Source organism: Diplotaxodon limnothrissa, linkage group LG1, assembly GCF_057381915.1.
Source record: "Diplotaxodon limnothrissa isolate DT_005_m linkage group LG1, D_limnothrissa_male_GT1.1, whole genome shotgun sequence".
In the NCBI taxonomy this organism is placed as follows: Eukaryota; Metazoa; Chordata; class Actinopteri; order Cichliformes; family Cichlidae; genus Diplotaxodon; species Diplotaxodon limnothrissa.
In genome coordinates, this window is record NC_140596.1 from 30,079,024 (window position 1) to 30,096,571 (window position 17,548).

Here is a 17,548-nt window from a genome sequence, read left to right on the forward strand (position 1 = left end):
GTTAGTGGCTCATCTCTTGCATTCATGTACGACTCCTATCACCTTCCATCTTTACAGCAGCTCCAGAGTTATTCACCCATCTGGAGACAAAACAAGCCAGTAGCAATTACTGGAAACCCTTTGCGCTAGAGATGCTGAATGTCAAACCTCAAGCCTTTATTCAACAAAAACATAGGCACGGCTGTATTCTTATGCAACCTTGGTTATGTGGCTGACAGCCAGGCAATTAAGCATATGTGGATTTCTTAAAGTAAAATGGAAAAAGAAGCATAGAGTATGTTTTCCAGCTGAAGTTGGAAACCTACACTTATTTTTAAAAAGAACAGCTCTTTTGATTATAATTATGTCTCACAGTCCAAACTGAAACACAACAGAGCCAACGTTTTTTTTATTTTATTTAGACAGCTCCACTGTCCTATACAGCCTACTGAAACAAAAGAAAAACAGAAGGAAAACAAGGACCTAATTTCATCAGAAATTTTGAAGTGAAGTCACATGCAAAAGAACAAAAACTGCCCAGTGTTACATAACTAAATCAAGTGATCTGTTGTGACTGCTTATTTAGACACAGCCACGTGGAGGTTTATCAGCAATAACAGGGAAAAGGATGGAGATTGCGCAATATCAGCGAAACACATTTGGCCAGCTGCTCACACTGGCCTTTCATGGGTCTGCTGTGCAGTCTAAAGTCTGAATTGAGACTCTCAGCAGCAGCTCATGCATTTGCATTTGATGCAGACTCTTAGCAGACTTCAGTCGGAGGCTCCAGCACCCGCGGATGACTCTGAACTTAACCAAAAACTTTGCTCGTGGAAGGCTAGAGCATTCAGAGACGTAAAAAACCTATCACGACGCTTTCGTTTCTGCCTTAGAGCTAGCGACGCAGTTTTGGGTGTGAGTCAAGTGAGGTGTGTTTAGACTAGCTCTGGCCTGAAAGAGTGCAGACGGAACTAGGTTTTCTGGCGGAGTAGCACTAAATCCACAGCGCAACAGACTACCGGTGCACAGTTCACGGCTGAGCTCGAGACAGACGGAGCGAGTCCGCTAAAAGTGGTCGGTGCGACTCCGAGATGTGTTTTGTGTGACATTAAAAACAACAACAACAGCAGCAGTTTGTCTTTACTCCCGTCGTCTCCACTACTCGGAGCGCTTTAGGGACAATTGTTCCTCCGTGTTTTTTCCAAACTGACGGACTTCTCGACACTGGACTGACTTCAGCTGAACTCAAAAGATGTCAATTTTGCCTTTCACTCCCCCCATTGTCAAACGACTTTTGGGCTGGAAGAAGGGAGAGCAGAACGGCCAGGAGGAGAAGTGGTGTGAAAAAGCGGTGAAGAGCCTGGTGAAGAAGCTGAAGAAGACGGGACAACTGGACGAACTGGAGAAAGCCATCACCACCCAGAATATCAACACGAAATGCATCACTATACCGCGGTAAGGAGAGTTTGAGCGTTGACCGTGAAATCAGCATCCTAGCTAGCTGTACACTTAGTAGCTTCCCCGGGGGGTTATTACTTCAGCTGATTTCATTACAGCTTTGTTACAGAAAACTCAAAAAGGTTTCTTCCCTGGTTTCTGTCATCCTCGGCGCCTTGCACATGTATAGCATCATTGCTCGACTTGAGAAGTTGACATTTCCACTTCCTTTCTGGCGTCAATATTTCAAACTGTTGATTTCCTTTACGTGTTTATTGTGCAGCAACATGGTGGCTAAGGTGCTGCTTAACGAGCTAGCGTTGGACCATGAGCAGAGCTAGCAGATCATGTCTGAAACATCTCGGTGGCGAGCTGCTGGGGCATCATGCTGTCATCGTGTGCACACTTCACTTTAAGCGAGCAGCCTTCAGCACTTTCTTATTATCACATCAGCATTCAGCTGAGGGTGTTTTGCTGAGAATAAAAAGGGTACAGTCCATGCATTAACTAGCCAGCAGAGCACATGCAGTGCAAAAGCATTAATGGAGTCCAAGTTATATAACTTGGCCTTAATCTGGGACGCTTTCTAGCGTTCTTAGTGCGTAGGCGAGCCCGTGGAGCTGGCTTCTTCTTGCTCTCAGTCTGCACAGCCATTTGTCCATCAACACATTATTTAGAACAAATAACCAACAGTGGCATTTGTCAGTAAATCACAGCTGGTAGCTTCTGTGAGTCACTTCTCTCCTGAGCAGTCATTCTCCTCCCTCGATGAGAGGCTGTGCTTGTAAAAGCCTCTGAGGTGCACAATGTAAACACAAATCATGGATTTTACCCCTGCCACTCTTTAAAATGTATGTGTGGTATTACTGCAGTGTTGATTTTTCAAGTAACTCTCAGTTGCCGGTTGTTTTAGTACACCTTAATCCACCCAATGAGCAGAGATTAACTGATTCGTCAACTTGAAAGTTCTTGTCCGTTACATGGATAATCAATTTGAGTCATTTTGCATACTCACATGTGTCAGCTTACGTGATGTGGTTTTTAAGGGGCATCCCTTTAAGATAAGATACTTGGCATATAATTAACACCCGTGTCAGTAATAAAAAGCTTTGTCAGTATCTACAGATGGAGAATGCCTCCAGTCTGTTGTGCAGAAGAAGCGAGTAGTCTGCAGCCTCCAAAATAGCTATAAAGAGCCTGTTACACGTCCCTATAACAGTTCTAAAAACTGAACATGATACATTTTGCTTTGGAGATGTCATATCAAATTGAATTAGTTTTAACCAGGTCCAACTGCAGCGAAAGAAAATGGATGGATGGACAGGTGGAACTTGTATTAAAAGTACAGTGTGTGCTCACATGTATTTTACTTCTTCTGCTTTCTCCACTTTTACAACTAAACTCTCCAGACCTTTGCTTGCATCTGCAAAATCTCACTAGTGTTTGTGGGCTATTCAGATTTAATAGCATACTGTCAGATGAAAATTGAGCCTCAGTGGGGCACTCCCACATTCTTCATTGCCACAAGTGTGCATGTCACGGCTTGCACAGGCCTGGGCCAGCGTTCAGAATTAAGCCTACCCAGAAAGTTAAATAATGTTTGTCATGATCCAGGTTTCATATTTCCCACCACTAATGCAGAAGGGAAGAGGTGGAGTGCATTAAGATGACCCCAGATCAGAGCTGGCTGTCAGTGTTGGCTAACAGAGTCCCTGGAGAGCTGCTGTTTCTATTAATTCCCCCACGTTTTGGCTTGCTGACAGCAGCTGCTTGCATGTTCAGGCCTGTCCACAGGGAGGTCAGCTTCTATCTCTCTGACACATGAACTCCCTGTTCAAGCTCATTGCTACCCGTCTTAATGGTGGTTTGCAGTGATGCTGAGTCGAAGGAAGCGGGCTCTGTGTATATTGATTGAATCAATAGTTGTATATGGTGGGGGAATAGCAGGAAAATTATATCACATCTCAGTGGTGTACATTGAGATAGAGTTATGGGGAAAGAAAGGATCAGATCTCAGCGGGCCAAGTGACAGAATATTATATTGAAATCTCAAGGCTATTTTTTTTTTCCTGTCGTGTCAAGCACACTTATTTCTTTTTGTGTATGTGAGTTTGGTCTGTCAGATGAATCTTCGAATCAGCTGGGGAGCTTTGGGAAAGACTAGTTGTTTTTGAATGGCTGCAATCTGCTAGATAACACTAGCACACAATTACAGGACTATCTGTGGAAACTGTATAACAGCTTGGTGAGTTTGGTGGTTAAGTTATTTTTGGGTTGGAGGTAGAGCTGGGCGATAGAACGATAACGATATCTATCGTGATATAACTTTTACTCGATAGAGAAATTAAGCTATCGCGATAGACCTCGCCGCTCTTGTCCTCTTAAAAAAAAAAAAAAAAAAAAAAGGTCTGCCGATCCAAATTAAGTAGCGCAGAGCCGAACCAATCACAGCCGCAGCTTCACGTCGCGTGACTTGTTACGTACAGCACAAGTGCCAAGCCGCACGTGTGTTTGTTTGGGAAGCAGCCAGCGGGTAATGGAGGAAATGAGTGTACCGACTAGAAAAATCAACCGAGCGTGACCGAAGAGAAAACAGATGATGGTTCCAATGCCGGAGAGATTGTCGAACGGAAGAGCCATACAAGTTCCGTAGTGTGAAGGTATTTCGGCTATTTCAAGTCTGACAAAAAACAGAGTAGCGTGCACTGTAAATTGTGCCGAAAGCAAGTCTGGAAATACAATGAACTGGTGCATGCGTCACACTGTGCGCCACGTTATTGTTTCGGTGAAATGAATTTCTACAATACTGTTAATTCTACTCTCTGCAGTGTTTAAATGCTTACATATACACACAGTTACTGTCCCTCCACACATACGACTCGGTTCTGCTTCTATGCCCCAGCTTTGTTTACTTTTTCCCACCGAGGCTTCTAGACTTCTGATTGGCCAATATTTCTGCACGGTTAGGAATCTAGCGCCACCTGCTGCTTTGGCATGTTCATAGCAGCGTTTTCCTTCATTTCTGCCTTTATGTGTGGACGGGATTATTTTTTTAAAACGAAAACGGAAAATCTCAGTTTTCAAAAATACCCGTGTACGTGTGGACGTAGCCTCAGTCTCTGACTGGAAGCGCTAATTCGTCATTCGGCTTTTGTCAGACTAAAGTAACTGTAAAACTGTTTGAAAAGCTCAGCTATACAACAAGGAGAGATTGAGAATTTCCTTTTAGTTCTCAGTTTATTTGATATTGACAAAAGTTAGTCAGTTTTGTCTGTTCTTCTGTAAAACAAACTAAGATTTATTTTTAGAATTAATACTTTATTTCTAAGTGGAATTGACAATTTAGTCTGTTTCGTTTGTTCTATTTTGAAACTTAAACGCTTTAGCGGCTGCCTTTCTTTTGTAGTTTGCAATATTTGCCTTTATTTATCTGAAAAAGTCTCATGTTCCTTAAGTACATCTACCCTGTTGAACTTATTATGGGAAATAAATATTTAAATAAAAACAAGCTGCTGATTATTTCACATTTTACTTGTGAGCAACGGCACATTTAAATCTTACAAATATAGTTATTTGGCTTATATCGTGATAGATATCGTTATCGCCTGAAATGAAAAAAACATATCGTGATATGAAAAAATCTCATATCGCCCAGCTCTAGTTGGAGGTCATTGACGTGGTCAGTGGGGCTGCATGTAGGTGTGCCTTTATCTTATGAAAAAAACATTAGTCATGTTCCCAGTTGAGGTCAAAACAAAGTATTGCAGGCTTTGACTGTTACTCAGAGAGTGCCATTGCTCTACTTGCCTTTTAGTGGTTTTTGACAATGAGCAGCTTTACTCATTTAAGACGTAAGTAAAAGTTTAAACCTCTGTCCAAGTTCAAGCCTGACTCATTCAGCAACGAGCAGCTGTGGTACTGACCTACCCTCTTCTTTTCTCCATTGGCCCTATTAAAGTCCTGTCTTCCTGTGAGCTGTAAACTTGGGTTAGCCGAAAACACTAGTGTGTAAAGTGCGTCAAGCCACTATGAGTTTCTAATGCATGAGGGAAGGATGTGTAGTGTGACAGCCTGCTGTGTGAGTGTGACAAGATGACTAACAGATGTGTGTCCTGTTGTTTACCAAGACCTGTATCTATAAACAGGAGCCAAGTTGTGTTTCCGTTATACCAGGATAAACTGGGAGCAGAGTTAAATATAGTTACAAAGTCAGTATTGGGAGGAGGTCAGGTTGGTTGGATAGGTCAACAAAACCTCAGGCTTTGAGACCAAACATGTACGTATGCTTCCTGTTTCCTAAGCGTAGTAAATGTCGTTTTTCTTTTTTCTTTTCCTGAGTTATGGCCATGATTGTTTCCTAACGTCAACCAAGATTACGTAGGCTTTTTAGCCTTAAGGAAGTAGTTACTTTACCCAGACCACATTTTTAAAGCAAACTATTACATTTCACATTTTAACCTAAATCCCTGACCTTTTGCCAACCCTAACCAGGTCACGTTTTTTTCTCTCAAACTCCAACCATAGTGGTGTCCATTCTTGAGTGGTTTTCTGTTCAGAGAAGTGACTTGTTTTGTCACTGTTTTGGGAGACACTACCACATTTCACCCCCCCCAAATGAAAAAACTTTGTCAACCATTGCCACACAGTCAAACTTAGTGTAAACATTTAAACTTAAAGTTTTTGAGGTTGAATTTTAGGTGCAGGTAATTGGGAGGCAGTGGTTGAGCAAGTCAAACAGTTGCAAACAGTGTAACAAAAAATGCCATATTGATTAAAAACAATATAATCTCTTCCTGTACCTCCTTTAGAGATATATATTTATAGAAGGTATAAAAAAGGACATTGCTACCATAAGGTCACCTATTGGTTGCTTTAAACCCTTTTTGAAGCCTTTTGAGTGTTTCCTTCATTGCTATCTTGGTTGCAAAACAAAACAGATGTGATGAGGACAGGGGGTCTAACTATGGTACTACACACTCACAGGCTACTTTGCATAAATCATGGTGAAGTATAGAAAACTCTGTTCTTGTCATCTATGACTGGGAATCCATTCATAAACTAGAGAACACCAATGTATATAATTCCATACCCTAAACTAGCTGTTACTTTGAAATTTATTATTACTACAGCGTCCTTTTTTTAAATTTGTTTTATTTGTGTTTTTTATGGATTGCATAGATTAGTCTACAAGCAAACAGTTGACCTTCACCACACACCATTTTTGCTGTTGTGAATAGGAGGATCTCTGAGACAGACCTTAGAGATGGACTGTCTTCTGTAAATACTAATGTGTGACTGTCAGTTAGGGCAACCACTAATAACTGTTGCCATGTTGATCAATCTCTTAATGTTTTGGTTACTCAAGTAATTAAGATGATTTTTAAAATGATAGAAATAACAAAGATACACTTTGTTTGTGCAGTCCGAGTTGACACTTTCAGATAGGTTTTGTTTAGAAGCGTATAGCATATAGATTATAATAAAATAAATGAAATTAAGACAAAAAGTGTTGGTTTTTGGGAAGCTGGAATCAGATATCGGCTTGAAGTTTTTTGAAATGACCAATTATACAAGTTGTCATTGGAGGAATCAGTAGTTCCTGTAAGTACAGTATAATGTGTGAACTAATCACAAACAAAACTTGTAGAAGATACTGTGCTGCTTTTGACCTGATTGTACTTTGTGTATGATAGTTGTTGTGACAATAGGTAGACAACATCACACTAACTCAATCTGTTGTCTAGTTGTTTGTGCCAAATGTTTAATAATTATGACACAATCATGCACCTGTGCATATAGGGTCTGTCATGTGTGAACAGAGGTAACTTTTCAATGACAAAACTTAATGGGAGTTAAATATTCCTTAGAAAGACACACTCATCAAAGTTGCGTCTTCTGTGTGTGTGCTTAAAAATATATATTTGGGGTTAATGAGTTCCAACAGTTGCACACTGGCATCAAAAAGACATTGAGACATTTTCCATTGTCTTAATATCATGTGTGATACGTGTACTGTGGACAGTGAGTTTTATATTCACAGAGCCTGGGGAAGTGGATTCCTCACCTTTTATCTTAATTTTCTCTGACTTTGTGCAAGGGGTGGTGAGAGGGTTTGTCTTATGTACACACATCTCTCCTGGCACTAAGGTTACAGTCTGATTCACACTGCATGTTGGGGCAGGAGGGAGTGTAGGATCTTCAAGTTCAGATGTAAAAGATGGGATAAAATGAGAAAGACAGGGACTGGACCAAGAGTGAGAAGGACTGCATCCACACTGCTGTTTCTTTATACATCACTGTTGAAAGTACTTCAACAATACAGTTCTTGATTAAGGAAATTCATTTTGTTGACTTTTGTCAGACCATCATGTTTTCCACCTTATCAGTGTGCAGCAGTTATGTAAAGATGGCTTTGTGATCCACATCAGCAGAATTTAATCCTGAAATGTAGACTGAAAACAAACAGATTTACTTTTGCTGTATACTTGGTGTCTTTTTATATTTGCTACTTTTGGTTAATAGTCCTTCCGGTTAGTCAATAGAATTAAAGCAGTATTTATTTTTTGCCTCATTATAAAAGCTGTGGACACTTGCACTGAAAGAGAGATGTAGAGGGGAAAAAAAGTGCAGAAGAGAAGTATGGAATTCCCAGTGTTGCAAGGAAGTTGTTGTTATAATGGGGAAAATGTGCTTTAATGAGGGAAGATGAGACATTAATGGTGAACACAAACACAGTTGACAAATGAGAAAAGTATAAAAGTAGAAGGTAACAGAAAGTCAAGGGTTGAGATGAAAGACACTGAGGAAGCAGTCTCTTTGGCAAGCTGCAGCGTCTTGAATTCTCAGGCTTATCAGAGGGAGACAGTGGTTAGTGGGATTCACACACACACACACACACACACAAAAAAAATATACCGGCTAATAGATGAAATAGAACTGGTTTGTTTACCTTCTAGACAGCATTTGAACATCAAAAGAGATGTCTGCATGTGTCTGGATGACAGACTAGACTTCATTAAATGCACACTGACACACACTGCCAAACTCATACAGTGTGCACCTCGGCCCTGTCATGTCATTGTGCTGTTGTCATATTCAGAGTTAATTTTGTCTCATTCAAATCATCTGGTGATTTTGTAAGCGTAGGCCAGTGTCACTACAGAGGAGCAAGCATGTTGATGATCAGTCCGATGTGTCTGAGGTGGGAGCACAAAAGTGAAAACATAATGAGCCTTCGTGGTTTGGGATCTTGTCTGTTAGAGAGAGATGTGGTGCAGTTTTAAAGTGAAACAACAACAGAGCTGGTATTTGCTCATTCTTGTGCTAATTATATGAGCAGAGCAGGTAAAACTACTCTAGAAGCGTGCTAAAAGCACTTTATGGACGTGTCTTAAACAACTTTACTGCTGCACACTTTGCAAAGATGATATGGAGCTGCCAGACACCTGAGCAGAACCAGGGAGATCTTTTCATGAAATTAGCAGTCAGTATGTTGCTTCATAATAAAAGTTTGAGTGCACAGCTACCTTCCAGAATACAAAGCACGCCAGGCTACAGAATTGTGCAGTACATTTTTCCCTCCTACAAACAACCTGTCCAGAGTTCTTTGGGACTGGATTAAGTAAGACAGCTAAAATAACTAAAGCTGAATGGACTTGAGCCTCTTATGAAGGTTCTGGTTGTTCTATTCTGCACTTTAGTGTGATTGCCTGCTCAATGAAATCGCAGCACAGGGGAAACCCTAACTAAAGGGCATGAGTGTGAAAGCACCCACAGAGGTTTGTGCCTGCTAAACTTTTGTTTTGGTAGTTCCGTTCTGATTCCTCTCGTTCTCAAATAATAATTTTGTAATTTTCTGTTTATTTAGCTACTTATATTCTCACATAATCAAATCAACTGTGTGGTTTGTATAATTTCAGAACTGTAAGAAGTTCATCTTTTTTTATGCAATTTAAAAATCCAACCCCGCCTCAAGGAAATCAAACTTTTTAGAAAGTTATGAGAATGAAGAACACCAAGTTTTCAAGGTAGGAAGCTGAAAGCTAAAATGACAAATGAATGTAAAACATTAGATTGATATTGTAGGCGTGATTTAACAAAATGCGTCATCACTTTGTTAAATGAGCACACACACTTTGTCATTCACTTTCATGTCAAGTATCACACCTGGGTCACCCGAGACAGTGTTGTTCAACAGGACTCTGTTCAAGACGGGTCACAGAGAGTTTATGTGTGTTGTCTGTCTGTGTGTGGTTGGCGTCTCTAATGACAGTGACAAGTCTGCTTCTTCAGGATTGGGTTCAGGATTCCTGTCATTGTTTGATTTACTTGACTGAAAGGGATTGCTGCTGTGAGTCATGACTGAAGTCTGTTTGTAGACAGTAGTAACTGTGTTGTTGTGCTTACTTTGTTTGGACCTTAAAAACAAAAGAGTTTAGTGTCCTCGCTACTGTTGGACAGTAATTTCTTAGTTAAGTCACATGGTGATGTCATCCTAATATTGTTGCATTTTTGTTGAGGGTATCATTGGTTGTACAAACAATAACAGAATTTATTTAAGATCCTGATCAATTATAAGTCTAGTGTATATGCCATGCCTGAAGCTTGGTGTTCATCGTGCTTCTGTTTTCTGTTCCTTCAAAGGAAATAAACAGAATACTGACTGTAGAATTCAGGCTACTTAACCATACGTTAATAGATATAAATATATTTATGCCATTGTACATGACTCTGTGTGCGTGTGTGCATGTAGTTAGTCAGCTTAGAGGAATGCTCTTTCAGACTGCTGGGGCCTTGAGGAGGGTGTGGGCTGCTGTTTGGTTTGTGGCTTGCACCACGGGTGGAAGGGTTAGAGACACAGCTCTGCCTCGACTTGGCCCTAGCCTGTCTCACTATCTGCGGGGGAGTGCACATGCAGAAACACACACACACACACACAGACGTGTTCTCCAGACAACAAATGCGCCTTTGTGCTCCACTGGCCACTGCCACCACCACTGCTGCCGCTGCTGCTGCTTCAGGTGCTAGGGTAAAGCTGGGTATGTGGGGGAAGGTCAGCTGATTGGAAGGAGTAGGAGTTTTTAAGCAGGGAGAGGAAGTACAGGTGAAAGTCATAAAATACAGAAATTACGCAATGACTTTTCAAGGAGGTTGTGTGATAAGTGTTTCTTACTGAAGTTGCCATAGTCGTTCAGGACTTGCTGAAAACACAAGAAACAGGAAAGAAACATGAGTCTTTCTTGGCCACAGGGCCACAATTTGTAAGGTTTGATAGGCTGAAACATTTTATCACGATAAGCGGTGACTGTGAGGTCTTCTTACACTTTACTGTCAATGACACCTGAAATAGTGACACGAGAAACTTTGGGCAGAAACATGATAAGAAATGCTTTAGATATTGTATCGTGTGTCTAGATGGATATATTATGCTATAATTGTACCAAGTGTTGGGAAATGATTATATGTCTTGATGCATTCTCAATCATCCAGGAAAGTAAATCTCCAAAAGTTGGTTCTGTTCATCTGTAGCGTTTTGTGGGAGAAATGTTTCGTCACTCATCCAAGTGACTTCTTCAGTCTCAGCTGACTGCAGTTTTCCCCAATCTTATAAACAGTACATTTGCATAATGACTGAAACCAGTCCACTGATGGAACAATGGGCTGGGAGGTCAGTTCCTTAATCTTAATTATGCAAATTCTCATGACCATTGATCAACAACCACTGACCAAAACCCACTGATCAATGGCCATGAGTACCATTCACAGAGAGTTGGGGAATGGCTGCAATCACAGCATTGTGAGATGGCGAAAGATGTACCCTTAGGGCCCCTCCTCGATTCAGAGATGGACTTTCCCTTTTCACGTAAATGGCCTCCTTGACTCCGCGCTCAAACCAGCGTTCCTCCCTGTCCAAGATGTGTACATCCTCATCCTTGAAATAGTGTCCACTGGCCTGTAGGTGTAAATAGACTGCAGAGTCCTGGCCTGACGAGGTAGCTCTTCTGTGTGGGTGAAGAATTTGTCTGACAGACAGCTCACCCAAACAGAGACAAAACATCCTTGCTAAAGGGAATTTTGCTGTCACACTGAGACAAATCCCGCTAGTGGAGCTGATCACAGCCACAGAAACAGCAATTTGCAACAACAATATTGCAGAAGTGGAAGCAGAGCAACTATGGAAAGTTTCGGCCTGTCTCAGCAATGCAAAGCCCCCAGCATCCAACATCACCATGGAGGAGAGGAAGGCACTCACATCACTTAGTGATGACAACAACATTATCATCCTTCCGGCAGACAAGGGTAGGTGCACAGTATTGCTAAACCAGAAAGACTATCATGAGAAAATTTTGCCACTACTCAGTGATGAAAATACTTATGAGCCCCTGAAACGAGACCCAGGAAGTGGCTACAGGAAGAGGGTGATAGACTATCTGAAGCAGTTGGAACAAGACAAGGCTATTGACCGGACCTCATACCACAGGCTATCCGGTTGTTCAGTCTGACGTCACTAGCCGTGTCTGGGTCTAAACTCCGCTGCAGGTCCATATATCAAACGATCACTATGGCATTACTGAGAGTCGAAAAACTGTCTAAAGTCTTTCATCTTTAATAAAATGATCAGCGTTCTGCTCTACCAGGTGTAACAATTGAGTTTAACATCCAGGCATCCATGAAAACGGAATTTATGACATTTAACGGAGTTAGAAGTTAGCAGGGAGTTAGCTCGCTAGCTTCTATCTAAATACAATATAGCATGTCCTGACTGTGGGGTTTTGGAAACAAATTAAAACGTACAGCTCTGTTATCACTTCCAGCATAAATGAAGACAGAAAACTAAACAGCAGTGACGTTTGTAGGGTTACTGAAGTTGGGCTAGCTGGTATATAATGATGTGCTACGTGACTGCTAGCGACACAGCATAATGTTAGCATAATATAAACAAGCTAACTTTTTTTCCACTCGATAAAAGTTACCGTGAGTGTTCTCGGTGGTCAGGAACAAATGTAATCGCATGGCAGGATGCTTTAAAAGGACCAAACTTCAGCCAGGAGAACAACTGAGATAATCCATCCACAATACGAGGTTAGTCATTCATATACTGCTGCATGGGCTGGGCTGTAGTTACATCCCAAGGTTTTAAAAACTGAGCTTAAATAAATGATTAGCGGTAATAAAAGCCGAGGGAGGTCAACAGGGATCACTGACTGTTTTAGGAGCTTTTTGAGATTAAATAGAAGAAAATACATAACATTAAACATGTTAACAACACAAAAGCCATATTAAACCAGACTACTTTAGACCCAGAAGTAAGATTCGTCGCGTCATCACTGAACAACCGGATACCCAGGGGAGTCCACACCAAGTCTGTATGGTTTACTGAAAATACATAAACAGGGTGCACCTTTAAGACCGACTGTCTGCATGATCGACTCTGTCACCTATAACATCTCCAAGTTTCTGCCTTCCATCCTCAACCCGCTGGTGGGCAGCTCTGAACACCAAATCCAGAACAACCTGGATTTTGTTGAGAAGGTGAGAGATGTCATCATGGAGGCAGATGAAACCATGGTCTGGTACGACGTTACATCTCTCTTCACTTGCATCCCAGTCACGGAAGCGTTGGAGGTAGTCTGTAAGAGATTACAGGATGACACCAACCTCAGCAACAGGACCACTCTCAGCATCGACCAAGTGTGTTTGCTTTTGGAACTGTGTCTTCATTTCACCTACTTCACATACAAGGGTCAGTTCTACAGGCAGAAACATGAGTGTGCCATGGGCTCCCCAGTTTCACCCATTGTGGCCAATTTGTACATGGAAGAAGTGGGAAAGAGGGCTTTGCTATCCTACCCTGGAACACCACCAAGCCATTGGTTCAGATATGTGGATGACACCTGGGTGAAAATCAAATCTACGCATCAAATTCACCAGGGAGGATATGAAAAGTGGCAGGTTAGCCTTCTTAGACTGTGAGATTTCCATCAGTAATGGGGGACATCTAAAAGCTGATGTGTACCGTAAACCTACACATACGGATCGGTATCTAAGGTTTGACTCTCATCATCCACTGGCGTACAAACTGGGTGTCATTACGACGCTACAATACAGAGCGAACACCATCCCCACTGACACAGCGGCCAGGGAGGCAGAAGAACACCACATCAAGAAGGCCCTGAGTAAATGTGGTTATCCCAGCTGGACTTTTGTCAAAGCTGGAAAGGCACCTAAAGAAAGCTCCAGCCGATCCAGGAGAGAAGGACAACCGCTGCCCAAGCGAAAACCTGTAGTGATCCTGTATGTATCAGGAGTATCAGAGCAGTTGAGACGCATTTTTTCTAAAAGTCTCTGTGGCTTTTAAACCCCCAAAACACGCTGCGCCAAAAACTGGTCCACCCCAAGGATCGGATCCCCCGACACAAACTGAGTAACATAGTGTACGCTGTTAAGTGCCAAGAGGATTGCCAGGATTTATACATCGGGGAAACCAAACAACCTCTGGCGAAGCGGATGGCACAACACAGAAGAGCTACCTCGTCAGGCCAGGACTCTGCAGTCTGTTTACATCTACAGGCCAGCGGACACTCTTTCAAGGATGAGGATGTACACATCTTGGACAGGGAGGAACGCTGGTTTGAGCACGGAGTCAAGGAGGCCATTTACGTGAAAAGGGAAAGACCATCTCTGAATCGAGGAGGGGGCCTAAGGGTACATCTTTCGCCATCTTACAATGAATTCTAATCGAAAGCCTAATAAAGAATAAGCAGTCAGGATAACAGACAAATATCCAGCATCTTTTAAACAATTCTGACATGTATGAATTCGAGCACACAGGTTTCTAACTTTGGCGAGGAAAGCATCCAGGGTTCACGGCACACACATGCACCGTAATGACCTTAATTTATCTTAGTTACCCAGTTCTGAGCTTTAATTATATCATCATTTGGATTTTTGCCACTGAAGAATCAACAAGTTAAGGTCAGTTGTGAAATTTGTGAATTTTTTTTATAGTGGAAATTTCTCTTTGAGGGATATCAGGCTGACACAGCATGGGGGTATGTTTTTAAGAATAAACATTAATTTTTCATGAGAGGTAAACCAGCCTACACTCTGCCCTTCCCTACGAAAAAATGCAACTAGACTGTAGAGAGAAATTTATTGATGACTTGCATCTGGAATATTCTCTGTAATTCATCATCATGCTTCAGAAAGAGAGAGACATACTGCTCTGCTCATTGACTGTTTGCAGTAAAACTAATGGCTCCCAGTCCTCCATTGTCTCCCCAGATTTTTGGAGTCCAGACTCTGTTATTTGTCGTCTAGCCCTGCCAGTCGTTTGTCTGCTGGTTTTGTATTTCACTTTAGGCCCTCCTTCACTGGTCCCAGCACACTTCAGCCCTATGATATCACCTATGGGCCAGACACCCCCTCCTTTCCTCCTTCCTCCACCTTTGTTAGAAATAGAGAAGTCTGATGGCTTTTCCAGAGAGAGTGGGAGGTTGGTGTGTGTCTTTGTGTGTTTTTCCGCCCGAGCCTCATCACTGCTGGACTGCTGCAAGTCCATATATGTTTAGACATCAGTGATTAAATGTATGTAAACTAAAGCATTTGGATGAAGACAAACTCAACTCAAGAAAAAGGTCATTTACAGCAATTTCTGATTGTTCACTTAATTGTTTAGGCTATAAAATGTCTTGTTTTGTAGCTCAAACCACTTTGCAAAACATGAAAGTTACCAGACTTTACAACCCATGAATGTTCAGAGACTTAGCTTGAAACTGAAATAACTGGTCAGCTATGAAATTAGTTAGCTAACACATTTCTATTTGTTGACTAAAAAATTATTATTTCAGCTGTACTAAGTACACTATTTAATTCAATTCAATTTTATTTATATAGCGCCAAATCACAACATAAGTCGCCTCAAGGCGCTTCATAGATGCAGAGAAAAACCCAACAATCATATGACCCCCTATGAGCAAGCACTTTGGCAACAGTGGGAAGGAAAAACTCCCTTTTAACAGGAAGAAACCTCCGGCAGAACCAGGCTCAGGGAGGGGCGGCCATCTGCTGCGACCGGTTGGGGTGAGAGAAGGAAGACAGGATAAAAGACATGCTGTGGAAGGGAGACAGAGGTTAATAACAGATTTAGTCTTGATTTAAAAAAAACAAAAAAAACCATGGTGAAATCTGTTTCTGTAGTTTTTTTTTTTTAAATTTGCAGCTGACAGTTGTTTTAGCAAACCAGAATAGATTAACCAACCACAGAAAGTATTATGTGGCAAGTAGGGTCAGATGATATCAGGATATGTAAAGTAAAATAAGGAAAACTTTTTGCAGAAGTGTTGCAATACCTCTAATGTCGACACAGTTCACATGGTTGCATATATTGTGTTTATCTGGATGATTAGAGCATATCCACTACTGGAGAGATTGGGACTTAATTATCCCAGTCCAAATTTGAAATATCTTCCATGTGAACACTGGAGGTTGTTGCATTATTGCTGATGTGGAGATGGTGGCAGAGAAACTGGGCATCTCAGTTATACATGAACTTCTCTTCCAAACTCTACAGTGATCCAGAATCGCTGCTTTTCTTACTTTATAATATTGCCTGCCCCGGTCATGTTGTGAGCTGTATTTTTAGCAGTTGGCATAAGTTTTTCAGGACATTAGTAACCACACTCTCAAGGAATACCATTGTGCACATGTGGGCTTGTAGTTCAAACAAGTATATTAGTGAACTAGCAATATGTCTGTGAAGGTTCTCAGTCATCCAGGTCATCGTAGTCAAAGGAGCTTGCAAAGAAAAGCGTCTGGACTTCTTTAAGTTACTTGAAGATGTTTCACCTCTCATCCGAGAAGCTTCTTCAGTTCTAAGGTCAAATGGTGGAGAGTCCCAGATATAAACCTAGTGGGAGTATCCCCCCACAGAGGGACAAAGGACCCCCTGATGATCATCTAATCGTCTGAGCCAAGGTGTGAAACTGGGTGTGGGTCCCAATCAGCCAGAGTTTCGGGTGAACTAGCAATTTAGAAATTTGTTATTCTGGATGATCCTTCGTGGATTATTTAATTTTCTTTCAGTTATCTAAAAGATAATGCTGCATTCTCCCTCGTATCGGCTGGCATTGGCCAAGGAAGACAAAGAGACTTTACAAAGAGGTTGGTTGCAGAGACAGTCCAGATTGTAACCAACTTTATTTTCCCAGTTGTGTTATGTTGTTGACTCTGTGTGATTCTGCAGTTTCAGATCCTTAAACTGTTGGGATAGTGAAGGATTAATCTGTGATGACGCTTGCACAGAAACAGCTACTACAGGGAAAAGCAAATTAAACAATTTTTCGCTTCATCACAGGGCTAACAAAAAATTATTTAAAGGTCACAGACTGCTGAGTTAGTCGTGTCTAACCGAAGGTAGAATTGGTGAATGATTTGTCTCTTTACATGTTGTTGTTGTTGTTGTTGTTGTTGTTGTTGGAAGGCACCAGCCTCTGCTAAATGTCACCAGATTGTAGCCCTGTTGGTCGGGGTTCAACAGACTGGCCACAGACTTTATGAAAGGCACAAAGGCCATATCAGCCCAATAGCCCCTCACCCCCACCGCCCTCATCCCGCACTCAGCACTGCAATGGAGGCTGTGAGATCAGGATAGTGGGACAGACGGAGGAGAAGGAAAGGGGGGGTTTAGGGGTTCAGTCACAGACACTCTGAGCTACCCTGAGCTGTTGAGATGGTCTGGCAGACCTGTTGTGCAGCTGCAGCCCTCCTTTCTTTATCCATCACCCACTTTGTCCTCTACCCTTGCATGCTTTTAAAGGACAGACTGTGACTGATCCTGATCTTTGTGATGTGTTTGCAGGCACCTTAAAATGGTGAAAATATTCTACTTTTAAAGTTAAACATGCAAGTTTAGTTACATAGTTAATAACCAGCATTGGATGAGAAAATTTTTTTCTCCAAGGCCTTCAGTTTCTAACTGTATGTGCTGGCATCTTCTTAGCGAGGTAAGGCTTTCAGTAAGAGAGTAAAAAAAGTCCATGTTAAGCCCACAAGGAAGGCGTGTGTGTGTTCAACACTTCTCGGACTGTTGCCAGCCTGGACACACACACAGTGTATATGTTTGTGTCTCTGA

At 41.7% G+C, this 17,548-nt stretch overlaps 1 protein-coding gene across 1 annotated transcript in view; it reads left to right on the plus strand.

The window, feature by feature from the left end:
• Window positions 1-743: 743 nt before the first annotated feature.
• The window catches only part of LOC146640004 (SMAD family member 3), a 32,004-nt gene continuing 15,199 nt past the window's right edge, over window positions 744-17,548 (plus strand). Inside the window, exon 1 of the mRNA XM_085349623.1 lies at window positions 744-1,434. Coding sequence (XP_085205749.1) covers window positions 1,232-1,434 — 203 coding nt within the window. The 5' untranslated portion in view covers window positions 744-1,231. The remainder of the gene's footprint in view (window positions 1,435-17,548) is intronic.